This window comes from Panthera uncia (assembly GCF_023721935.1).
Source record: "Panthera uncia isolate 11264 chromosome A1 unlocalized genomic scaffold, Puncia_PCG_1.0 HiC_scaffold_17, whole genome shotgun sequence".
Lineage (NCBI taxonomy): Eukaryota > Metazoa > Chordata > Mammalia > Carnivora > Felidae > Panthera > Panthera uncia.
The window spans coordinates 71,036,521-71,062,302 of record NW_026057577.1 but is presented as its reverse complement, the minus strand read 5'-3'; the positions used below and the strand labels follow the sequence as shown (position 1 = coordinate 71,062,302).

Sequence of the window (25,782 nt, the reverse complement as noted above, 5' to 3'; positions counted from 1 at the left end):
ACATCTGTGTTCTCCCCCCCGCCCCACCCCAGTTGGAGACTGTTAGAATAAATCTGCTATAAACATCTGTATACAGGTTGTTTGTGTCAGGATAATTGCTTATTTCTCTGGCATAGTGCCCAGGAGTGCAGTTGCTGGCTCGTATGGTAGTTATGTGTTTAATTTTTTAAATTTTTATTTATTTTTGAGAGAGAGGGCGTGTGCATGCACGTCAGCTGGGGAGGGGCAGCAAGAAGGGGAGACAGAGGATCTGGTGTAGACTCTGAACTGTTAGCGCAGAGCTCGATTTGGAGCTAGAACTCATGAACTGCAAGATCATGACCTGAGCCAAAGTTGGACACTTAACCAACTGAGCCACCCAGGTGCCCCTACATGTTTAATTTTTTTAAAAAACTGCCAAACTATTTTCCAGAGTGACTGTATCATTTTCCATTCTCACCAGCAATGTGTGAGTGATCCATTTTCTCTTGATCTTCACCAAGTACTTGATATTGTCACTTATTTTTTATTTTAGCCATTCTCATAGATGTGTGATGATATTCCATTGTGATTTAAATTTGCATTTCTCCAATAGCTAATTATGTTGAACATCTTTTCATATGCTTATTTGACATCTGTATACCCTCTTCAATGAAATGTCTCATTGTCTTTTGGTCCTTTTCTAATTGGATTGTTTGGGGTTTTTACTCTAAAATTTTATGTGTTCTTTATATATTTTAGATACTAATTCTTTTTCAGATATTTGGTTTGCAAATACAGTCAGTGTTCATTATTTATGGAATTTGTATTTGCAAATTCACCTACTTGCTAAAATTAATTTGTAACAATACCAATACTGTGGTGCTTTTGCAGTGATTTACAGATATGCACAGAGTGGTGAAAATTTTGAATCACCTTACACACATGTTCCAGCTGAGGTCAAACAAGTTGATGCTCTGCCTCCTGTTTTAACTCTTCTGTTGTAAACTAGGGTACTTTTTGCAGATATTTAGTGCCACATTTTCCTCCATTTTTGTGCTTTTTGTTGGTGATTTTTCTCTGTAAAAAGACCTTCAAGATAGTGTTGAAGTGCCATCTACTGTTCTTGAATGCGTGGAGTCTGTGAAGTGCCTAATGGAGCAAATATATATGTTAGATAAGCTTTGTTCACACATGACCTAATGGTGCTACTGACTTTGAGTTCAGTGCTAATGAATCAATATATGTTAAATAAGGTGACTTTAAACAGAAACACACATAAAACAGTATTGTATTGTATTGTATTGTATTGATTGGTTGATGAAAATGTGACTAGAGTCTTGCAGGAGCCTGTCTTTCAGTATTAACTATTTCACTGTTCATGGAGAGTTCATTGAACCTATGTACTATGAGTAATGGGAATCACTTGTATGATTTTCCAGTGTATAGTGTGTCTTTTCATTCTTTTAACAGATCGTTCATAGAACATAAGTTTTTAATTCTCATGAAGTCTAGTTTTATCAGTTTTTTCTTTTATGGATCATGGTATTGGTATTAAATGTAAGGATTGTGCTTAATCCTACATCTTGCATATTTTCTTTTATGTTTTTTCCTAGAAGTGTTATAGTTTTACATATCATATTTAAATCTATTGTCCAGTTTTAGTTAAGTTTTGTGTAAGTTATGAGCTATAGGCCAGGGTTCATTTTTTTTTTGCCTATGGGTATTCACATATTCCAGGACCCTTTCTTAAAAAGAGTATTATGTTTTCTTCATTGAATTGCTTTTATATCTATCTTAACATTCACTTGGGCATATATGTGTGTGTCAATGTATGAGTTTTCTGTTGTGTTTCATTGATATATATATCTGTCATTCTGACAATATCCAACAGTTTGCATTGCTGTAGCTAGGGTTAGACTGAGTCCTCCCACTTTATTTTTCTTTTTCAAAATTGTTCTATCTATTCTAGCTTCTTTACCTTTTCATATATGTTTTAAAATAATCTTATTTGTATCTTACAAGAGTCTTTTTTGGATTTTAATAACATGTAAGCATTAAGTTGCTTATCAATTTGTGGACAACTGACATCTTTTTATGTTGACTATTACATGAACATGGTAAGTGTCTGCATTTCTTTATGTCTTTGATTTCTTTTATCAGCATTTTGTAGTTTTCATCATATAAGTCCAGTACTTACTAATTGTACACCAGAATATTTCATTTGTTTTAGTGATTATGAATGGTATTATATTTTTAAGTTAAGCATTCATATTTTCATTGCTATATATAGAAAAATGATTGATTTTTTTTTGTAAGTTTATCTTGTATCCTGTATTCCTTGCTACATTCACTTATTTGTTTCAGGATTTTTTTTTTTCCCTTAGTAGAATCTTAGGGAGTTTCTATGTAAATAACATATCATCTGCAAATAGTGACGGTTTCATTTCTAACTTTCTGATTTGTATATCTCTTCTTTTCTTTTCTTATCTTATTGCACTGGCTAAACCTTCTACCACAGTGTTGTTGAATAAGGGTGTTAAAAGTACAAATCTTTGTCTTTTTCCTTGTCTTGGGAAGAAAGCATTCAATCTTTCACCATCAAGTATAGTGTTAGGTGTAGGTTTTTTGTGGATGCATTTTATGAAGTTGATTAATATAATTAGATATGTGACTCCATTTCAGTTTCAAAAAGGCAGTATTTATTTTTGCTTTCGAAGTCATCTATATTTTGGTCTTTTCGTCATGTTACTGACAGCTGGAATTTGTGTACAGTTGTTAACACTGAATAATTGTTCTAAAACATTATTCAGACTCTTTATATATGGAGTAAAAAACTATCACTGTTAGTACTGAAGACACAGTAGAGAATGTTGTTTAATGTGTCCAGGCTTTTCACTCCATATCTCTGCCTGATTCCTTAGAAATCTTTGTTTGATCTTCCTCCTATAACTGTGGTTGCCTTATGTTCTCATGTACCCATTTTATGAATCTATATCTATATCTATATCTGTATCTATATCTATGATTATTGATATGCTGGACCAGATCCTGCTGCTTACTTCTTTGACAATATATTGACTTTCTGATTCCCTGTTAATTGGAATTTCACAAATTATTTCTTTCAGTCTCTAAATGGGATTTCATGACTTTAAATGTTGACATAGATTTAAAAAAATAAGAATATTTCCTGAGTAACATTAAGGATTCTTTCTGTAAAGAAATGGTTTGAGTATTTTAGATACAATGGACTTTGTTATTTAAAAAGTTAGAATGCATTGATGAATATACTAATGCATTGCTTGTTAGATTACTAAAAAACCAATGCTCTCTGAATGTATTCACTCAATTCAGGCATTAGATCTGCCCTTTCTAACCCTTCATAGCACTCCAAGGTTTTGCCACTACGTGTGAGAACCCAAGATAAGCCTCAAACTTGGATTCTCTCTGAAGGTATAATGAGCTACCACCCCAGCCATTTGGCACATCATCCATGTTATTTTAAAGAAAAAAAAAAGCCTTTTAGTGGAATGGGATTATTTTACTTTAGCAGTTTTCTATGTTATAAAGTTTAATTGCAAGTTTAAATGAACAGAAGTAAATTTGTGCCCATATGGCATTAAAGTATGTTAAGTTTAGGGGAGAGAAATAATATGAATAATGCTTAGAGAGGTTTTTCTGTGCCAGAAACAAAAGCATAACATTCTTAAAATTGCGTTTTCACCGAAATGTACCTGTCTAAGAAAAGAATAATATGTTTTGTGCTATTTTTTTTTTCTTTTCTTGGATCATGGGCAGTTCTAAAAGTAGAATAAGATTTGTAGTCTAGTAATGGTTTTACAAGCAGCACAGTAACTGGGCAAATAATATACTGCAAATTTCCTACATGTCTACTGATGTCATTAAACACAAGCATATTGTATTTCAGAATCATTTAGTCATCTTCACTGTTACTGACAGTTGGTGCATTAGTTCATGTTAAATGGAATATCTCTTTAAACTATTCTTGGCATTTCCTAGATTAGATGAATTATGAATTTGATTATTAAAATTAACCTTTTATGTTCATCTGGTATGTTGTTCCGAGCCAATGTCCTTTTATACTAAATTTTTATCTTTCTGCACTCTGGGAAAAAAATCTTTATTCAGGTAGATATTTAATGCAGAGTATATATTGCATGAAATGTAGTTTGCAACATATATAGGGATCTTTTTATATACAAATATTTTACAAATATATCTTTCATGAGCCAGAAGAAGAATGGGTATACTGTAAGCTTGTACATCTTTTTACTTTCTTCTTTTCCACAAAATTGATTAGGATTTTAGAAATAATAGAAATGAAAATTAGGGTAAGTTCTATTACCAATAAACTATATTTGACTTCCAAAATGTATGCTAATTGATACCCCCACCCCATCTCAATACTCTCTAGGTTTTAAGAACATTTTGTTAAATTAGTTAAAGGAAAAAGATTCTAAAAAATCATGCTTGGCTATTATGTCATAGGCAGATGGGACTTCTCATTACACTCTTTATTTTATTCTTCTTCATGAATTTGTCAGTTTTTTTTTCCAATTTTTAAAGAAAAGACTGCACAAATTGTTTCTTGAACCTCTTTTCCTTTGGGAATGCACTCATGCATCTACACATATCCATATTCATATATGTAAGCGTATGTGTGTATACAGATGCATACACTATTGAGAACTCTTCTTGGGTATTTGTGAACTGTTTGATCAGAGCAGAGGGATTCTGATTATTTTGCAGTGTGATAATAGAATTTAGACAGAATTCTGGAACTTAATTTATTCAGAATGACTATTTGGGGTCAGTATAACAATATTCAAAGTTGTAGAGAATACCTGAGCAAAAAATAGTGTAAGTCATTGACTGTAAGTCAGTGAAAAATATTTTCTAGTTGCTGAAAGTTGTGTCTGTCCTATTTTTACAGGTGAAATAGTCTGAGGCAGAGGTTCATTGATTACATGAGATTATCAAATCTTGAATTAGAAAGTGATATATTTCAAGGGCATTTGAACTCCTTTTTCTAGAGTAACTTTGTCTAGGAGTTAGAACAGATATAACTTGGAAAAGGAAAGACTAGGTTTTGAAAATGTTTACAGATACTAGGTTTTGCAAACCTAAGATTAAATTTGGATTTTGATTGCTACAAAGTATGTAGAGTATACTATGTGAAAAGATTTTGTGTATTTTTGAGGTTTGGTTAGGGTCCTGAAATATCTCACTGAATGCAGAATAACTAGTTGAAGCTCTCCCCGGGTACTTAGAAAACATATTTAGTGTTCATTTATACTGATTTCCCATCTAGCTCCTAGAAACTGTTTTTTGTGCTATGCTAATGTTAAAATCAACTCAGGGGCACAAGTAGTGTGTCTGATAAAACGTTTGTTGGCTAAAACCTAGTATGGCTGAACCCGATATCTTCTGGAGCTTGACAACTTGCTCAAACAACTGATGTTTGGTAATGGTTGATTTGGTAGAAATATTAAAGAAAAATACAGTGTGAGTATTGACAACTGGGAAGTAAAAACAGCTGGCAGATAAACTTGGCACAGACAAGAGGTGAAAGATTTAGTCAGCAATTAATGCAGTCTATAAGATAATAAAGAGATATCCTATTTATTTCTTTACTTTTAATATCTCTCTCCTCTTAGAGTTGTTACTGGGAATTTTCTAAGCACCTATTATACATTTCAAATTTGGGCTTTACTGTCCACAGTACTCTCTCTGCAAAATTGTAAACTACTTACATTGTAATAGAATTGGGAAATGTTTATATTATTAAAATAGCTCTTTAATTCATAATTTTTGAAGATATACTTTCACTAAAATTTTTTATATTAGTGCATTTATAGGACTGAGCAAAATATTTTATAGTAGATGGTGTGAATATTTTACTTTGAGTCAACAGTGCAAAAGAACAACAAAAAATGTATGGGGAATTCTCTCATGAGCTAGCAAGTCTGTGGATTTAATTTGAATTCACTGAAGAGAGTGGACTTCGTAGATTCACAGTTAATGAGCCATTTCTCTTAAAGTATTCTGTCACTATGGGATTGCATACAGTTAGAACTGACAGTTGGAAACGTGCTGAGATAGGAAAACTAAAAAACAGCTGTCTCTCTGGGCAAATGGTACCAGCTGGTAAGGCTCTCCAAAGCAAAATATTTTATATAATAAAATAGCTTTCAGATATTACTGAAATTACATATTATATATTTAAGATAATTTTTTTTAGTTCATTTGCTTTTAACAAGCCAAGATACAAGATATTTTTTTCAGTTTAAGAAGTTTTGTATTTTATTGACAACTAATCTCTTTAGCATGTACTCATTAAATTAATATATAATCCTTTAGAGTTTACTTTTTGAAACTGTTTAGGGATCATTGGAAAGGTGTTTTAGTTTCCTACATGGTTTTTAGAAGTAGGAACATTTTTTTGATGCTAGATCTTTCCCAGAATGAAATCTACTTTTAAAATGTGTTGAATTGTATTCAAAACGGTTATATTCTCATACTCTGAGAAAAGATTTACCTCTGAGCCTTAATTTAAATTTTCATTCCTATTCTTTTGATATTGTCATTCTGACTGATAAAAATTAACATTTGGGTTTGTAAAGAATACTGTATTTTGTCTAAGTAGGAATCTATGACTTTTTTTTGGCAGAATGGTCTTTATTGAATTTCTAGAATGCCTTTATTCTGAGTCCCCTTAGTTTTCATACATGGAGAAACTGTATAATTAATGTCTATACAAAAAGAAGTAGGCAAATGACTAGTGTATATTAGAGACTTCTTTAGAAATTAATCCTTTCAATCTTAAGAAAAACCTTAGCTAAAAGTAATAACTCTAGGGGCACCTGGGTGGCTCAGTCGGCTAAGTGTCCGACTTCATTCAGCTCAGGTCATGATCTCATGGTTTGTGGCTTTGAGCCCCGTGTCGGGCTCTGTGCTGACAGCTCAGAGCATGGAGCTTGCTTCAGATTCTGTGTCTTCCTGTTGCTCTGCCCTTCCCCTTCTCACACTCTGTCTCTCTCACAAGTAAACAAACATTAAAAAATAATAAAAAATAAAGTAATAAATCTAACTTAATATATTGTGTTTTGGGTACTAATCCATTTTACCTCCTTTTGGCTATTAACTCTGCCACTTTGTTTGACTTCACTGTTGATTGCCCTAGGGTTTACAATAGGCATCCCTAATTTACCACAGTTTGTCTTCAAATAAAACATTTTAACAATGTTTGTTCTTCCAGTCCATGAACATGGGATGTTTTTCTATTTCTTGGTGTCCTCTTCAGTCTCTTTCATAAGTGGTTTGTTGAATTTGATGGGAGTTATCTGTGCTTCTTGGATTTTGATGTCTGTGTCTTTCACCAAATGATGGAATTTTTCAGCTATAATTTGCTCTTATAAACCTTCTGCTCCTTTTTCTCTCTATTCATTTTCTGGACTCCACACAAGAAACAATAGGTGTTGGCGACGATGATGAGAAAGGGAAACCCTCTTGCACTGTTGGTGGGAATGCAAACTGGTGCAGCCACTCTGGAGAACAGTATGGAAATTCCTCAAGAAACTAAAAATAGAACTACCCTATGATCTAGCAATTACACTGTTAGGTATTTACCCAAAAGATACAAATAACAGATTCATAGGGGTACATGTACCCCAATGTTTATAGCAGCATTATCAACAATAACCAAACTATGGAGAGAGCCCAAATGTCCATCATCAGATGAATGGATAAAGAACATGTGGTATGCAATGGAGTATTACACATCAAAAAATGAAATCTTACCATTTGCAATGACTTGGATGAAGCTAGAATGTATTATGCCAAGTGAAATAAGTCAATCAGAGAAGGACTAATATACCATGTGATTTCACTCATGTGTGGAATTTAAAAACAAAACAGATGAACATATGTGAAGTTGGGAGGGGCAGGAGAAAAGAGAGAGAAACAAACCATAAGAGACTCTAAAAAGACAGACAACAAACAGGGTTGATGGAGGGAGGTTGGTGGGGGATGGACTGGATGGGTGATGGGTACTAAGGATGGCATTTGGTGTGATGAGCCCTGGGTGTTGTATGTAAGTGATGAATTGCTTAATTCTGTTCCTGTCACCAATATTGTACTGTATGTTAACTAACAAAAATTTAACTTTAAAAAAGGGGAAAAAAATAAAATCACCATAAAAAATAAAACATCCAAGTGAATATATAAAAAAAAAAAAGAATGTCTAATTTAAACAATTAAAATTACTTTTATTTTACCTGCCACAGAGACTTACACCACTTTAAACATCCTTTTGTGTTTCTGTTCTTGCGTGCTGGTATTAGGTTACTAAAACCTTTTAACTTCAGTTTTACATCACACTCTCTCTTAACATCTTTATTGACTTTGTAACATAGGACATGCAGTGTATCATATAAAGTCAGACTAGATTCTAGACTTTAGGGCAGGCAGATTCTGTAGGTTTGAATACAGACTCCAAAACTTATTTAGCTATGTGACCATGGGTAGCTTACATAACCTTTTTAAAGCTTTGGTTTCCTTCTTTATAGAGTTCCTGTGAAGATTACAGGAATAAAGATTTATTAAAGGAACTTAGGTTAGTGTGAGTGTTAGTTTGAGTGTTTGCTATTATTATTGCTGTTGATTCAAAAAATAATTCAGTTTCCGTTACATGAGTTAGGCTTTAGATATTCAGCCTGAGACAAATATATGTAGTTGCTCCTCTTCCAAAGCTCCAAATCTAATGGGAAAGACATATTTTGGGAAAAACATCATTAATGATCTAAGTGTTAGGAAAGAGGAATGCATGATTCTTACCTGTGTGGGTAGTTTGGGGGCCAGGCAAGGAAGATGTTAAACTAAATAAGCAAAGAATAGGAAGACCATTCCAAGCAAAGCCACATTGTTTGCAAAGGTTGTGACTTGGAAAAGATCCTGAGAATTCAGAAGAATCCTGTGGCTACATAAGACAGAAAATGAGGAAAGAGAGTAGTGTAAATGAAACTTGAGAAGTAGGCAGTACCAGATCAGACAGGTTGTTGCACAATCTAAGGATTGGGGTCTTACACTAATAGCACTGGGAAGTCATCTGATTTGCATTTTTAAATATTTGTTTATTCTTTTTAAGTAGGCCCCGCATCCAATGTGGGGTTCATATCCAGGACCCCGAAATCAAGAGTCATGTGCTCTACTGACTGAGGCAGCCAAGTGCTCCCAGATTTGCATTTTTAAATGAGAAATATGCCTGCTAACAGTAAATAGGATTTGAAGGGAGTAGTTATTAAGTATAGCAGAAGGGAGATACAGAACTAATTAAGGAAGGGATATACCTTTTGGTAGACTACATTGGACTAGAATGGTGAGAGTAGAATGAGGAAATGTGGAGGTCTTCAAGTTTTAGCTTGAGGGACTTGATTGATTGTAAGCAGAGGATGAAGGAGAAGGACTGAAGATTTCTAGGCTTCCAGCTTGAGGAGTTAGGTGGATGGTGGTGCCATTTATGGAGTTGATGAATGTACTAGAGGAAAATAAGTTTGGATATGTATAGATGGATTTACTTTGAACATAGTCAGTTTGAGGTGCCCGTGAAATCTCTAGGAGGAGGTATCAGTTGGTACATTTACAAATCTGTTGCTCTTTAAGGTATTTAAGAATCCAGTTATTGGGGAAAATATGAAAATAAGGACGACTCTTCTGTAGAAGGGGTAAAAGGAAAATGTGAGAGCATCTGAGCTGAAGCTAATCTAAATGAAGGACAGCTGGGCATACAGACTAGAACTCCAGAGAATGCTAATGGAAAGTTGGAGAAATGAATTTTATTTCAAAGATATGCTGAAAAAGCAGTTACCTTAAAAGACTAAAGATTAGAATGTGCCCACTGACAATGAAGTATAAAAGCCTTTAAGAGGAAAAATAGCAATCAGATGAAGACAGTTTTAGTGAAATTTAAGAGATAGTTATGACTTAAGAGGATATGCACCTGAGGTAAATATACTTTAGTTCATTCCATAGAACTCATTGCCATCCATAGTCTCTTTAATGTAAAGATGTGAGAGGAGCCCTTGTAGGTCTAACCAAACTGACATTATTGAATAATATTAAACTTTCTCTTCCTCCTTTTTCCCTCATCCCTTCTGCTTCTCTCTCTCCCTCCTCTCCACTCCTCCCTGCCTCCATCTTTTCCTTCCTCCCTAGGAGGGAGCTAGGAAGGAGTGTAGAGTTGTGATAAATGGGATATTAGGAGAGAAAAGTTTTTGTTGTTTTCTAAACCATTAGGTGACTTACTGGTCAGATCTTTATTTTAAATGATTTTGAGTCCCAGTATAATACAGTTGGCCCTTGAATAACACAGGTCTTGAACTGTGCGAATCCACCACAGATTTTTTTGTTTAATGAATACATTACAGTACTGTAATTGTAGTCTCTCTTCCTTATGATTTCCTTAATAACATTCTCTCTTCTCTAGCTAAATTTATTGTAAGAATACAGTACAAAATATATATAACAAAATATGGGTTATTTAACTGACTGTGTTATTTATTGGTAAGGCTTCCAGTCAATAGTAGGTGAATATCAGTTCAGCTTTTGAGTTATATGCAGATTTTCACCTGTCCTGTATTTCTTATGGTTCTTGACAAACTGAAGAGTCACATGTTTGCAATCACTACCAATCATTTTTCATTCTTTCATTGTTGTTATATTGCTCATCTACCCTGTGGTTGATGCTATGATAAAGTAGAGTAGGTTATAATTCTTGCTTTTAAGGTGCTCACTTCAGTGGGCAAATGAGAATGTGAGATAATCAAAATGGAACACTAAATTTCATTAGAATGGTAGAGTTCATTGGCAGAATAAGTGAAAACTTCAAGTAAGAGGCAGCATTTGAATTGAGTTTAAAGAATAATAGGGGAAGTTAACAGAATTTTAGAAATTGAGGTGGGAGATAAGCAGTGGCACAAACTTAGCAAACTCTACGACTTACTCCATTGAGTCCTTGATTTTGACAAGCAGTAATGGATGAAAATTATCCCCATATAGTATAGTTGTGGTCTTGTCATAACATTTCAAGAAATTAAAATGTTTTAATGAAAGCAAATTGTTGTTATCCTATTTGTCATCTGCCACATTTCAGTTGAAATACTTGTGAAAATAGATGCAGTGTCAGTAGCACCTGAAGTAGGAATGTGAACAGTTTGGGAAATTTTAAAATAGCTTTGTGTTTTGATATAATTTCACACTTACAGAAAAGTTGCATGATTATAAGGAATCATGTATATTATATATTATATAATTATTTTTCTGAACCATTTGAGAGTAAGTTGGAAACATCATGCCCTTTTACTAGTAATACATTTGTGTATATTTTCGAAGAACAAGGACATTCTCTTGATAACTACAGTGCAATTAGCAGAATCAGGAAATTTTTTATTTTAAGTTTATTTATTTTTGAGAGACAGAGAGAGCATGAGCAGAGGAGGAACAGAGAGAGAGGGAGACACAGAATCCGAAGCAGGATCCAGGCTCTGAGCTGTCAACACAGAGCCCCAAGCAAGGCTAGAACCCACAAATCGTGAGATCATGACCTGAGCTGAAGTCACATGCTTGACCAGTTGAGCCACCCAGGCGCCCCGGGAATTTTTTTGTTTTGATTCAGTATAATGCAGTCTACAGGCCACGTTTAAATTTTGCTAGTTGTTATATAATGTACTTGATAGCTAATTTTCAAGTCCAGGATCAAATCCAGGTTTGCACACTGCATTTAATTGTTATGTCCCTTCATTCTCTTTTACTATGGAATCATTCTTTAGCCTTTCTTTATATTTCTTGACGTTGATATTTTTTTGAAGAGTTCAGGCTGTCATATGTGTTCTCATGATTACATTCAGATTATGCATTTTTGACAGAAGTACCCTAGAAATGACTTTTTGTCCTGCGTGTATGATATCAAGAGTGCATGATTTTGAATGAATGAATATAGTCAGTAATATTGTAGTAACATTATACGGTGACAGATGTTGAGTAGACATTGTGCTGAACATTTCAAAATATATATAAATGTTGAGTCACTGTGCTGTACACCTGATACTAATATTATATGCCAACTATATTCAAATTTTTTAAAAAAGAGTACATTTTTGTTTTGGTTGCTCTGATACTCGTGATGTCTATTAGATCATACCATATGTTATTATCATTTTTCTCTCTGTAAATAAGTACTTTTTGGACAGATACTTGAGACTATCTTCTTTATGAAACTTTGACCTATTAATTTTAGCATCCACTGATGTTTTTTAATTTCCATGATTTCTCCTATATATGTTAGTTGGCATTCTACATAAGAAAAGAGCTTTCTTTTAAGTGGCTGAGTCAGTTGGGTGTCCAATCTTGATTTCGGCTCAGGTTATGATCCCAGGGTCGTGGGATGAAGACCCACATTAGGCTCCACACGCCATGGTGAGTGTAGAGTCTGCTTAAAATTCTCTCTCTCCCTCTGGCCTTTTCCCCACCTTGCATATGCTCTCTCTCTCTCTCTCTCTCTCTCTCTCTCTAAATAAGAAATAATAATAAAAAGAGCTTTTTATTTTTTTATTTACTTTATTCATTCAGTTCTTTATATTATTACAGACTCATAGATTCTTATTCAGTGAGCTGCATACTCTGTTGCTGTCATCATTCTAACGTCCAAATCATTCCACATTTGGCCAGAAGGATTCTTGTCAAGCAGTTTTTTGTGTTCTTTTAACATTTATTCATTGCTGTTTCAGTATAACCTACTTTTTGGTACAAAAAAAACCCTTTTTTTCAGATTTCAATTTTCTGTCCACCAAACCCCAAATCAACCTCTTCTCTTAGGATTTTTGGTTCCTTCTAATGGAGAATGGCATATAAAGCCCAAGCTTCTGAATCAACCCTCTCTCCAATGAGCTTTGGTTACTTTTATTAGAAAAACGTTTACATATGTATACATACATAAATATACCACACACACACCAAGATCTGTGCCTTGGTGGCTTTGTCATTGCTTAGTCTCTCAGCAAATGTGTTTGTGTCTGTGCGTATACATGCATATGTATATTGCTAGTTTTTAGTCTCTGTAGATAGGTCAGTATCGAAATAAATAAGATATATATATATATATATGTATATGTGCTTGGGTGTGTATACACTCATGTAGATATACACCTATATCATCTTATCTATATGGATGGATATACACTAAAACGTTGGATGGCGAGTAACTTGTTCTGCATGTGTTCTGCAAGACGAGCAAACATTTATAATTTTAACTTTAGATAAACGAGCAATGTCTTTCAATAATTAGTATGTGATGCTGAATGTCAATGTCTTTCAATAATTAGTATGTGATGCTGAATGTCACATGATCACAACTGAGCCAATGGCTCTTCTCTCTCTCTCTCCGGGATTGTGGGTAATCATCAATACAATGTTGCGTTTCCATGGTCCTCAAAAGGAGGCAAAAGCAAGTGTCATTGGATAGGTTCCTTGTTAAACTTGCAAGGAAAGAAAAAGATTCCATCGAGCCAATAGGTAGCAGTGAATCCATTAGTGATAGTAAAAGGCATCCTACACAATAACTCTCTTCTCTCTGATTTCCCTCACACCAGCCACAAAGGTTCTCAAGGGTAAGTGCAGGTTATTTGTTTATTTTTCTGTATATTTTGTATTTTCTTTTTTAGTTTGTATTATATTACAGTATTGTAATCATTTTTATATGAATATTTTTTGGGTTGTGGAATGAATCATCTGAGTTTCCATTATTTTTTCTGGGGAAATTCACTTTGATATACAAGTGCTTTGGATTACAAGCATGTTTCCGCAATGAATTATGCTCACAAACCAAGGTTTTATTGTATTTGTAAATTTTAAATACATATTAAAATATATGAGATACACACAACGCAACAAATAGAAGTGCATATACTGATATCAAGAAATTTTTAATTAATCAAAGCTCAGGTGAAGCCCTAAGACAGAATAATGAGACCTTAGAAAGGAGGGAACTGTAGGTGATTTCTTTCTACTAAGCTCTTAGTGCATTCACCAAACCACAACCTCAAAAACTGAAGGGAGATGACTTTTCTCAGAGGTAGCTAAGAATCTCCTACCCACTTCCTAGGCCAGTAACATGAAACTGATGCTGAATTACACTCTTACAGTTAGCACTATAAAGTGACTAGGTATCTTATATCTATGAGGATGTAGAGATAGTAATTAAGAAGGAGTTGAGGCTGGAGGGGCTGTAGAAGTGGCATACTCTGGAAACTAGTATTTCATTCAGTGTTTCTGACAATAAAAGTACTACAGATGCTCAAATTACCTAGTGGTAAAAGTCACTCTCAAAACAACATAAACTAGATTTGGAATCAGCCATGCTGAATTTTAGCTGCAATATTTTTGCAAATAAACAGCAAATAAAATATTATAAAATGCCCCAAATTAAACTCTATCTTGTTCATATTAGCTACTGTTTTTCACCTTAAAATCTGAGAACACCATGTGTATTGTATCAAATATTTTAGTCTGAAATTTATGAGACTAAGAAATCCCCAGAAAGAATTGGGAGGATAAATGAGTAGTCAACTGGGTTACAAGGTTCTCTTTTTTAGGCTTGTTTCTGCTATTTCAGTAGTGAATAATTAGAGAAAAATAAAAATCAACAAAAGATTATTGGGTACCTAATCCCACTTTTGTGTGAGGTATAATCAAGTGCAAGCTATAGTCTTTATTCTCAAGGAATGTAATCAAGTAGAGGAAATAAGACTTAAAGAGGTAGTATTCTGAATTGGTGAAAGATTCAGGAAGAACACTGAGTCCTCAAGAAGATTAATAAGACAAAATTCACACCTAGACATGATAGTGAATCTGAAGTCCATGAAAGATATAGAGAACATTATAAAAGAAACCAGAGAATGAAGCCTGATTACCTACAAGCTCAGTTAGACCCATAGCAGAAGTTTTCACTGCAACTATGAAAACCAGAAAATACTGGAGAAAATAATTATTGATCTAGAATTTTATGCCCAAATAAAGGTATCCATTGTTGAGCCCTAAAAGTAAAAGTTACATTGAATATTTCTAACTTTCTGTTTTGGGGACAACATGTTCTAAGTCAAGTCATTGCTTAGAGCTAAAATTCCCTACCAATTGCACTTTATTTGTTTAGAAACAAAATGAGTAAGACTGATTTATTAAAAGCCATGGAGTTTTTTATTCTTAATTAAAAAAAATTTTTTTTGTTTTTCTTTTGATGAACACACATCTTCATTGTGGCCTCTTTTCTCTGTTTAATTGTGGAGTTTGCTCTGTTAATCTTCAGGTCGATTTCTGGGGTGTTTAGGAGGATTTGATAGTTATCTAGTTGCGTTTGTGGGACTAGACGAGCCTAGGGTCCTCCTAGTCCACTGCCATCTTGCTCAAAACATCCCCACCTTGGAGCTTCTTAAGTGTTATTTTTATTAATAAGTGAAGTGGAACTGAGCAACACATAATAGATATAATTTAGAATGGATTGTGTTAAAAGCAAAACTCTCTCCAAAATATTGTCAAACTTCCAATATGGTAAAACCTCATAATATCAAACTTTTTTTACATTTGTGATACATTTATAAGTCACACTTCTACACTGACTTCTCTTGACTTATTTGTGAAATCAGAGCTTTCTAATTAAATGAATAATATTAAAAGGAGATGCTTAGGTAGAACTAAGCTGTTTTCAACTGTTCTATAAATATCTATTTAATAAAAATACCATGTACATTATTATGTTAAGTAGGAACTGAGAGTAAACCGTTGCTTTACTGTAAAAATCATTTAATTTCATTCTGTCATTTAGAACTAGATTTTTACCAGGTTGATTAGCCTAAGGCTCTTTAAAAGCTGTTCCTTTTAAAACATTTTAAAATTCAAATTTTATTAATTCATAATTCAGGTAGGTAACCTATGGAGTCTATTTTCTGATGTTTTCTTTGATTGCAGGAGGCAGAGATATAGTTAAATCTTTCAGAATTTTTCTTTCAGTTCATTTTATTTACCTTTGCACCTCAAATCAGGATACTCTTAACATTTAGTTATTCTCTTTAGGGGTATATATGACTAACAATTTATGAGGTTTGTCGTTTTGTGTTTTGGGCTGAAGTTCTTACTCTTCTAATAAGCCCAATAGACAAGTTTTTATCTTATATTTTTAATAAAGTTGTGAAATAAAAATTGTTATTGCTGTGAGTCAATCAGGCCAAATTTAGTTTATTGCTAATGAGAGGATTTTCTTCAGAGTAAGAAAGAACGGAAGCTTTACAATTTAGTAAAGTGAACTTTATATTTTCACTTATTTATATTAATTCTCTTTTAACCAGTCATATCTCTTGTCGTATATGTTTATCATCTCACTTAATTTCTTAAATCCAGTTCCAAAAGGGTCTGAAATGTATTCTGGGTAGCTTCTTAGTGTCACCCACTGTACTCCCCCACGCCACCAGAATAATTTTAGTGCTTTTGTAGTGGTAAAGGGTACCAGTGTTCACTTCTTGTTTAAGGATCAGAAATAAAGCTGAAATGTATGAGATACATTATAAACACACAGCAATTGCTCAATAAGTCTCTAAGGTAAATTTATTGCAGAGTGAACATATCTTTTCTGTTGGAAGTACCTCATTGAGAGTGTATATCAGACTTCATTTTCCTTCCTTCTGTGGCCTATTTCTTTGATCATTCCTCCTCACTTTGTTAAAACTTTGTTTAGTTTCTAGATCAATTAGCCCTGAGCTAGAAAAAGTTAGACTCTAATTCCTTAGAAAGCATTATTCTCTTGGTAGCCAACAATCAATTTCATGAATATATAGTCTTAAAATTATTTTTCTATCTTTTCCATGGTGGTTTTATTTTTGTATATCTGGCTTCTTCTTAGGAATTAAAAGAAATCCAGGAAAATTGTCAGTAGTAATTTTTTTCTTTCTGCTGTTCCTTTCAAGTAACAGCATACTGTTTCACAGGTAGTGCCAGTATTTATAACAGAGTGTTCTCAGTTTCTGTCTCCCGTAACTAATAACCTTGCTGTCGTTCATTTTACTTTTCTATAAGCTATAATCACAAAATACATTCTAGCTGTTATTTTGCAAAAACTGTTATCTGTTAGATCAATTAAGAATAAGAAAATTTTAAAAAGTATATTTTACCTTTATTGGTTCTTTCTCTCATACTATTCCTTTCTTTAGGTACATTCTGACCTATATAATTTTCTTTCCCTCTGAATAATTTCTTATAGTGTGTTTTGCAAGGCAGTTCTACTTGCAAAAAAATTCCCTCAATTTTTTTTTGTCTGAGAAAGTCTATTTCTCTTTCATTTTTGAAGCATGATTTTATTGGATACAGAATTTTAGATTGATGGGTTTTTTTCTTTCAACACTCAATATTTCAGTCCTCTTGCTTACATTGTTTCTAAGAGAAGTGTGATGTAATTCTTATCCTTTTTCTTCTCTAGCTAAATTCCCCCACATTCCCCACTTCTCCAAATCCCCCTTGTCCCTGGTGCACCTTCTTTCCCGATACTTTCTTTGTATTTGGTTTTGTGCAGTTTTAATATGATAAAACTAGTTATTGTTTTTGGTACTTATCTTTTTTGGAGTTCTCTATACTACCTGAATCTGTAGTTTTGTGTCTGTCATTAACTTTGGGAAATTCTGAGCCATTATTTTACTTCACATAGTTCTTTTATTCCTTTCTTTTTATCCTCCTTCGGGTATTCCCATTATACATATGTTAAACCTGTTACAATTGTCCCACTCACATAAACTGTTCCACTTTTTCATTGTTTTTTTTTCTCTTTACATTTTTGTTTTGGAAGTGTCTATTGACATATCTGGAAACTCTGATTCTTTTTTTTTTTTTTCCCCTCAGCCATGTCCAATTTATTGATGAGTGCATAAAAGGCATTCTTTATTTTTGTTATGTGTTTTTTATTTAGCATTTCTTTTTAATTCTTTCATAGAGTTTCCATCTCTCTGCTTACATATTTACCTATTCTTTTATATTGCCCACTTTTTCCAGTAAATTCTTCAGCATGTAATCATAGTTGTTTTAAATTCTAAGTCTGATAATTCCAAATTTTCTGCCCTGAGTCTGGTTCTGATGCTCGATTTATGTCTTCAGACTGTTTCTTTTTGTCTGTTATTATGGCTGGTTATTTTTTGTTGAAACCTGGGCATGCTGTTTTGGGTAAAAGGAACTTTGGTAGGTGGATCATTAGTTTGAAGTTTTATGTTCATCTGGCTAAGAGTTAGGTTGTGTTTTCTATTTGCTATATAGCTTTCGTGTCCAAGGCTAAAATTTCCTCTGCTTAGTTTCTATCTTCCTTCTTTGAGTTTTCCTAGAGACCTTAAATAGGGTGTGACTCCTACAGTTCTTTAGCTATAACTCCCTGTTATTTTATAGGAACACTACAGATCTGAGGATCATGTAGTGAGGTGTGGGAGGAAATATTCTATTCTTCATTAGGTCTCAGTCTTTTAGGGAGACTGAATTGGGCATTTCCCTTCCCTCATGTCAATTAGGCTCTGGTAAAATAGTTTCTCTTATGGGCAGGCCTTATTAAGGAAGACAGAAAGGTCTAGAATATTTTTAAATGATTACTTTTCCCTTACCACTGCTAGAAGCAGAAAGGGATTTTTCTCTAGTCTTCACAGAGAGAACTTAGTAGGGCTCCTAGAAATAAAATTCACGAAAGTTTGGAGACTCTGTCTTTAAGGCTGTACCCCTACTGTTTTTAATTCTTAAGCTAGTGTTTGAATTGTTTTATATTATGGTGTAGAGGAAAGTTGAGAATTAATTGTAATATTGTATTTCATATTGACAAGGTATGAACTGCTGAAATAGTTTAATTATTGAATTCTCAAATTACATCTCTGAAGTATTTTGCTTAGTGGTAGAAGTCATTTGGGTTTGAACTAAGTTTAATTGGTTTTATTATTGCTTTCAATGTAAGGATTTTTTGTTATTCATAGGTAATAGGAAATTTTTGGAAATTATAAGCTACTCATTTTAGCTAATCTCATTTAGTTATTTTTCTTGAAGTGGCAGAGCATTATATGACTTCATACATACTTTTGTCTGACCCTACATATTTTTAGTTTATTTTTTTCAGTTTACAACACTGCTGCCTTTGGGTAACAGTATAATGAACATAATTTTAACTACTACATTAAGATATGGGAATACTATTTGATTAGTAACTATTAATTACTGCCTCATTCTAGTGTAGTGAGTGTTGTAGCATTTGAAATTATCATTATTAGTCAAGGAAGCGATGTTCTAGCATGCATCTACTATACTCTTTCAAAATGAATTAATAGATATACATAGAAGAAAGGATTTTGACCTCCTTCAAGAAAGCAGGATAGTCTGTTTTAGATTACAGAATACAGCACCAAAGCAATTGACATCTTAATTTTCTAAAAAAAAAAAAAAATCATCTTCTTATTTTGCTTCATAAAATTTGACTTTTAATTATGTTGCTGCTAAAATTATCCTCTGAGATATTGTGCATAGATGATTAAAGATTTTTTTTTTTGAGGGAACGACACTCCTTAAAATGACCATTGAAATCTATTAAATCATTGCTTTTACTCAGCATCTCTTTCCTCATTCTCTTTCCTGTTCTTCATAGAAATAGTACATTAGCTTTCTAGTTTTGCAGTAACAAATTACTGTAAATTCAATGGCTTAAAACCACACAAATATACTACCTCCTACTTCTGTAGGTCAGAGGTTCAGTATGATTGTCACCAGACTGAAATCAAGGTATGCACAGGCTATATTCTTTTTTGGAGGCTCTAGGAGAGAATCCACTTACTGCTTATTTGAGTTGTTGGCAGAATTCAGTTCCTTGTAAATACAGAACTGAGGTCTTGTTTTCTTACTGGCTGTTTAAAGGTTATCGTGCCTTTTAGAAGCCACCACATTTGGTTTATGGTCTCCTTCCTCCAACTTCAAAACCAGCAATGACCATTCAAGGTCTTTTCACTTTACATCCCTTTCTTCTTCTATGATCTTCCACTTTTAAGGAGTTAAAGGATTAGATTGGGCCAATTTGGATAATCCAGGAAAATCTCCCCATCTCTGGTCCTTCACCTTAATCATATCTGCAAAGTTCCTTTTACCATGTAACATAAAATATGAATAGGTTCCAGGAGTTAGAGTGTGGACATCTTTGGGGAACTGTGTTTCTGCCTGCTGCAAACAATAATACTAACTGGTGCCAGATTTTTCTGGAATAATTTTCCTTTTTTTTTGTTTAGAATACCTCTGACCTTTTACTTTTTGATTCAGTAAATACAAAAGAGGTGTTAGAATTTAGTCAAGATACAAATTCCTATATGGAAATACAAATCAGATACTATTCCTATATGGAAATTGTAGGGAAATAGGTTCTAGAAACACTGAAAAAAGCAGAGTATTGCCTTGAAAAGCAGAAAGTCCTTGTATATTTTTGTGAGTTTATATTAAGTGGCCCTAAATTTTAGTATTAAGGTTCACAGTTATTCACACAGCAGCAAGAAGTATGCCATCACAGGTAATCAGTAAGAAGTCTCCAAATTTAGTATCAAAACTTTTCAGTTATGAAATAAGTACTAGGGATGTAGTGTACAACATGATCACTATGTCGGATACATAGAGGAGTTTTTAAGAGAATAAATCCTAAGGGTTCTCATCACAAGGAGAAAGTTTTTTTCCTTTTTAAAATTTTTGTTCTTTATTTTCTTCTTGTTTTATCTACATGAGAAGTTGGAGGTTAGCTGAACCTGTCGTAATCATCTCACAGTATATGTAGATGAAACCATCATGCTGTAATGCCTTAAACTTACAGAGATGGATGTCAATTATTTCTCAATAAAACTGGAGGGAAAACATTCAAAGATAGAAACTCATTCAGAGTAATAACATAATAATTCATGTGGGTTTTGATAATGGATGACATTACATCTTAATGTGTTTTTTCCCCCCCTACCTAGATCATCACGAAATATGTATATGAGCTCCTGGAAAAGGACTGTAATTTGAAAAAAATCTCTATACCAGTAAGTCCTGTTTTTAAAAATGCTTAAACTTCCAAATGAGTTAGTTTTCAATTCAGGAGAAAATGGTTATATTAGTTTTACGGTGGTAAGTTTAAATGTTAAGGTTCTAATATGTTGATATGATAATGATAATATTAAATACATCTGTATACCGCATTTCATTGTGCACAATAGTTCTTTGAAAGTAGTACTTTTAAATGTAGAGGCAAAAAATACTAATAACCAGACTTTTTTGAAAAAGGTGATGCATTTAAAAGGACTACCCCATCTGCCCGTTCTCATTTAATTTATATAATTTATTTTTACTTACATATTTGAAGTAAACTAAGGTACTTATTGTTGCACTACAAATACACCATCTCTTTAAATATTTCTTGATTGTTTATATTTTTATGTCCATGTTATTTCCTCTGGATATTCCCAAATTCATTCCTCATGCTTCCTTGTTTTTGCAGAGCATTCTTTTCAAATTTTGTACATTTTGCCATTTTATAGTGAAAAAGTTTGAGATTTGTTTTCAGTATCAAATTTGCAAAAAAGTGTTTTAATGTAAAACCTGAAATAGTAAGTGAAAAACTGAAGAAATAGTAATCTTATATGTGAAATGATGGTGGTATTAGATTACATGATCCTTGATATTGCTGACAACTCTCTGATTTTATGATATATAAAAATCCAGAAGGCTTAATGAATAATTAATTTAAGGCACAAAACTGTGCATATAATTACTTTGTTTACATGAAATTTTGCATGAGATTTTTAAATTCCTTGGATAATGTTACTCTATGAATTGGAGCGTTTGAGGATTTCTTAATAATATTTATCCTCACAAATTAATTCATACTTCAATATTTAAAAGGAAAATCTATCTTATATTTAGTTTTACATAAGTAAGCTAAAATGCTAGGTCACAATGCTAATCATTTATTCATTTATTCAACAAATATTTGTTTAAGTGTCTTTTAGGTGCTGGGCACTGTTCCAAGTGCTTGTGATGTACTAGTGAATAATATATCATTCTGTGCAATAGCTACACTAACCCTCATTTATTTGAAAACTTTTCTTCCTTTTGTTCAGTCTACCTTTCTTGTTAATTTTATTTCTTTCAAAGTTTCTGAAGAATGATATTTAAAGAGACTTAGGTTTATTTATTGTTACAACACAATTAATATTGAGTCATTTAACTCTGTAATACTTGCAGTTACACGGAACTTTTAAACTCACTTCTGTCCCTTAGATTTCCAGGAGAAATCAGAAGATAATTGGCCTGTAGATTATGTTATATGATTAAGTTTTACTATTTTATTTATAGAAAGCCTGGGATGAGATTTAAGAAGACTTTGTTTTATAGATCTGATTATTTTCCTCTCATTTAAATTTAGACTATAAAGCTAATTAACATAGAAAAAGCTTTACACTAGATGAGACATATAGTAAGTGTCATGTCCATTTTTGGTTAGCAAAGATTTCCTGATTTCATGAACTGAAAAGAAACCAAAGTTTTTTGGTTTGTTTTAGGAAATTAATATCTCTCCTCAAATTGCCATCATATATTTTATATAGTTGTGAAATTTTTCTTGTGTAATTATTTTCTCCTGAGTTCTCTTAAATCCCAAAGCCAACATTGAAAGTGTCTTTTTTTCTTTTGTTTTGTTTTGTTTTGTTTTGTTTTGTTTTGTTTTGTATCAGAGTTGTTCTTTTTATTATAGGAATAGCACCCAAGTTTTTTTTCCTCTGATGATGAACTAAGTTTTAGTTTTATAGAACTATTTAATAAGGAAAGAGAGACTCTTCTCTTTTCTTCCCTTTTTTTTTTCTTTTCATAAATAACAACACCCTGTGGAAACCCATGATCTGATGGTAAAGATTATGATCATGTATTATGTTTACTCTCTACCCTACATATATTCTCATGTACACGTTATTCTCAATTGTAGTGTCTCACACTTGTGTAGAATTTTAGATTACATAAATTAATAACTTGATTATAAATTTTTGTTCATTTTATTCAGTCATATTTAAATAATCATCACAGTTAGTGGGGTTCATGAGTATCCTAAAGTGAATGGTTAACTGCTAAAAATTGTTCTCACTGATCAGTTGGTCTTTGAATTTGATTGGTCAGTAAAGTGAGGTAGTGCACTAGAATGACTTTTATATGCATTCCTTAATGAAAGCTCAGTTAATGAATTACCACTGTTTGAAGACAATGGCCGGAACAGCCAGTTTCAAACTTAATTAAGCTAATGATGAAAATTATGTTTTAACCATATAGATATTGTACTGTTTAAACTTAGCACTAACTTTATACAGAGAAAGTTATAGATACCAACTTTAAGAATTCTGTGTTATATTCAGATGAATATAAGCCAGTGACTATCTCAAATACTGCTCTTACTCCTTAATCATTAATACCACTACATTTCTCATTTTCATTGTTTTTTTTTCCCCCTGAATATTCTGGTGTTTTCGTGTTTTTAAAGTCAGTTCTTCTGCACGTTCCAGTAAAACTTTTATTCATCTATTCACGGCTACCTTAATTTGCAGCCCTTTAAATATTCTTGAACAGCATTGTAATATACAAACACATCTTTATCTTCTGAAAATAAGCACTCTTCCAGTTTTCAAGTGATTACTGTGGAATTTAAAGTGCCAACATTCCATTGCTTAAAAAGTTGACTCAGTTCCTTGTTAACAGGGTACTTAGTCAAAGAGAGAAAGAAATAGTGATCAGAACCTAGTAGAAAGTCTATAGCTTTAGAGTTTTGGGTTTTTTTTTTTATTTGTTTGTTTTTTCTATTAAGATAAACAGATGTCCATTTCCATAGCCATTCCAGGATCCGTTAGGCCTCAATGATTTTAAGAGGTATTTTATTTGTGCACATTTAGGCATACTCTTTGGTAAATGAATGACTGGGAACCTCTTTGACCTCTGTTTTATGATACACTGACAGCTTTGCTGTTTAATTTTTCTTTTCTTCTTTCCACTTCCCTTTTTTAAAAAAGCCATTTTAACGAGTGATTCCTCTTTTTTTATATAACATTCTTTGGTAAAAAGGAATTTTCTTCTCACATTTGGTTTTCTCCATCTCTCATCTACTTCCCTTCCTCTCACTTCAGTCAGACCTGCTGTCAGCATCATAATCTGGACATCGCATGCAAGAGAAGCTAATGTGACTGCTTGACACTTCATACTTCTCTTCCTGCATACTTAATTGCTACTAATATAGAGCTATGTTTTTTTTTAATTTTTTTAATGTTTACTTTTGAGAGACAGAGCGTGAGTGAGGGAGGGGCAGAGAGAGATGGAGACAGAATCCAAAGCAGGATCCAATCTCTGAGCTGTCAGCACAGAGCCTGATGCGATGCTCAAACCACAAACTGTGAGATCATGACCTGAGCTGAAGTTGGATGCTTAACCAAGTGAGCCACCAGGCACCCCCACAGTTATATCTTTTTAATTCTTAGCATTGTGTAGCTCTTTTAAAATTCCTTATAGTCATATATCATTTTCATCTCCATATTTTAAGGAGGTCACTGGTGATGCTTGATAACATTCCTTATTCCAAAAGTTTATTCATTCCTTTATTTACTGAGTGCCTACAATGTGCCAGCCTCTCTTTTAGGCATTGTGAATGTAGCTGGATCCAAACAGAAAAGTCCATGCCTTCCTGGACTTGCATTCTAGTGGTGGGAGAAGATGGTTAATAAACAATTATAATACATATATAAAGTAAAGCATGCGATATATTAGACTGTGCTATGTACTATGAAGGAAAATAAAACAGAATGGGGCTAGAGAATTCTTGGGGAGATATTTAAAATAGGGTGGTCAGGAAAGGCTTCACTGAGGAAGGGATTTTTTTCCAGCCCTGTGGCTGTGCTCTTCTTGCTGAAATAATTGCTCTTTGTGCTGTTTACACAAATGGCTACCAGTCTGTTTTAGAATTAGAGAAATTTTAATATTTTTCTCTTCCCAGGAATAGTGACTGGGAACATTTAGAATCTAGGACATTTTTTTTTTGGTGTCTAGAGTTTTTGTCTATTTTTTAGTTTCATAAATTTATGAATATCTAATATTGATAAGTGAAGAGCTGTTTCATTATATAGTATGTGGATTGACTTTCTTTATTTGAGGATGTGTATGACCAGGCACCTAGACTTTAGCTTCTGGCTTTGACATCTGCACAAGAGCTTCCATTCCTAGTCAATAAGGTTATAGGAATACATAAATAATATTCCTTCAGAAAATAATTGTTATATGAGCCTGTGTTCACATTCTGAAGGAAATTTCAAAGGCCACTGACATAGAATAGTAGGTGATTGAATTTTTAAATAGTTCCCTCTCTCCCTTTTAAAAACTTAGTAGTATTCATGGGTAGTATGTGATTTTCCAATAGGTATATCATCCTATTGGGTTTTCCTGTTTTCTATTATAGGTGCAATATACTTCTGTGATAGAATTATAGACTCACTAGTTGTGTGATTTGGGGCAAGTTATTTAAACTCCTTAGGCCTCAATTTCTTTATCTGTAAACGAGTATAATAATAGTACAACCTTAATGAGATTGTGATTGAGACAAACATTTACCATAGTATCTAGACCATAGGAAGCTTTAAAAAAAATCAGTTACTCTCATTTGTATTATAATACTAAACCTATAACATAGAGAGATATATTTCAAATGTTCTTTTG

The 25,782-nt window shown here is 33.1% G+C and overlaps 1 protein-coding gene across 7 annotated transcripts in view; it reads left to right on the top strand.

The window, feature by feature from the left end:
• Nucleotides 1–25,782, top strand: part of FAM172A (family with sequence similarity 172 member A) — a 422,066-nt gene that overhangs the window by 84,005 nt on the left and 312,279 nt on the right. For 6 of the 7 annotated variants that reach the window (XM_049648597.1, XM_049648596.1, XM_049648599.1 and 3 more), the window contains one exon: nucleotides 21,021–21,086. The exons of the other annotated variant lie outside the window; for it this stretch is intronic. In XM_049648597.1, the coding sequence (XP_049504554.1) occupies nucleotides 21,021–21,086 (66 nt within the window). The remainder of the gene's footprint in view (nucleotides 1–21,020; nucleotides 21,087–25,782) is intronic. 7 annotated transcript variants of the gene reach the window in all.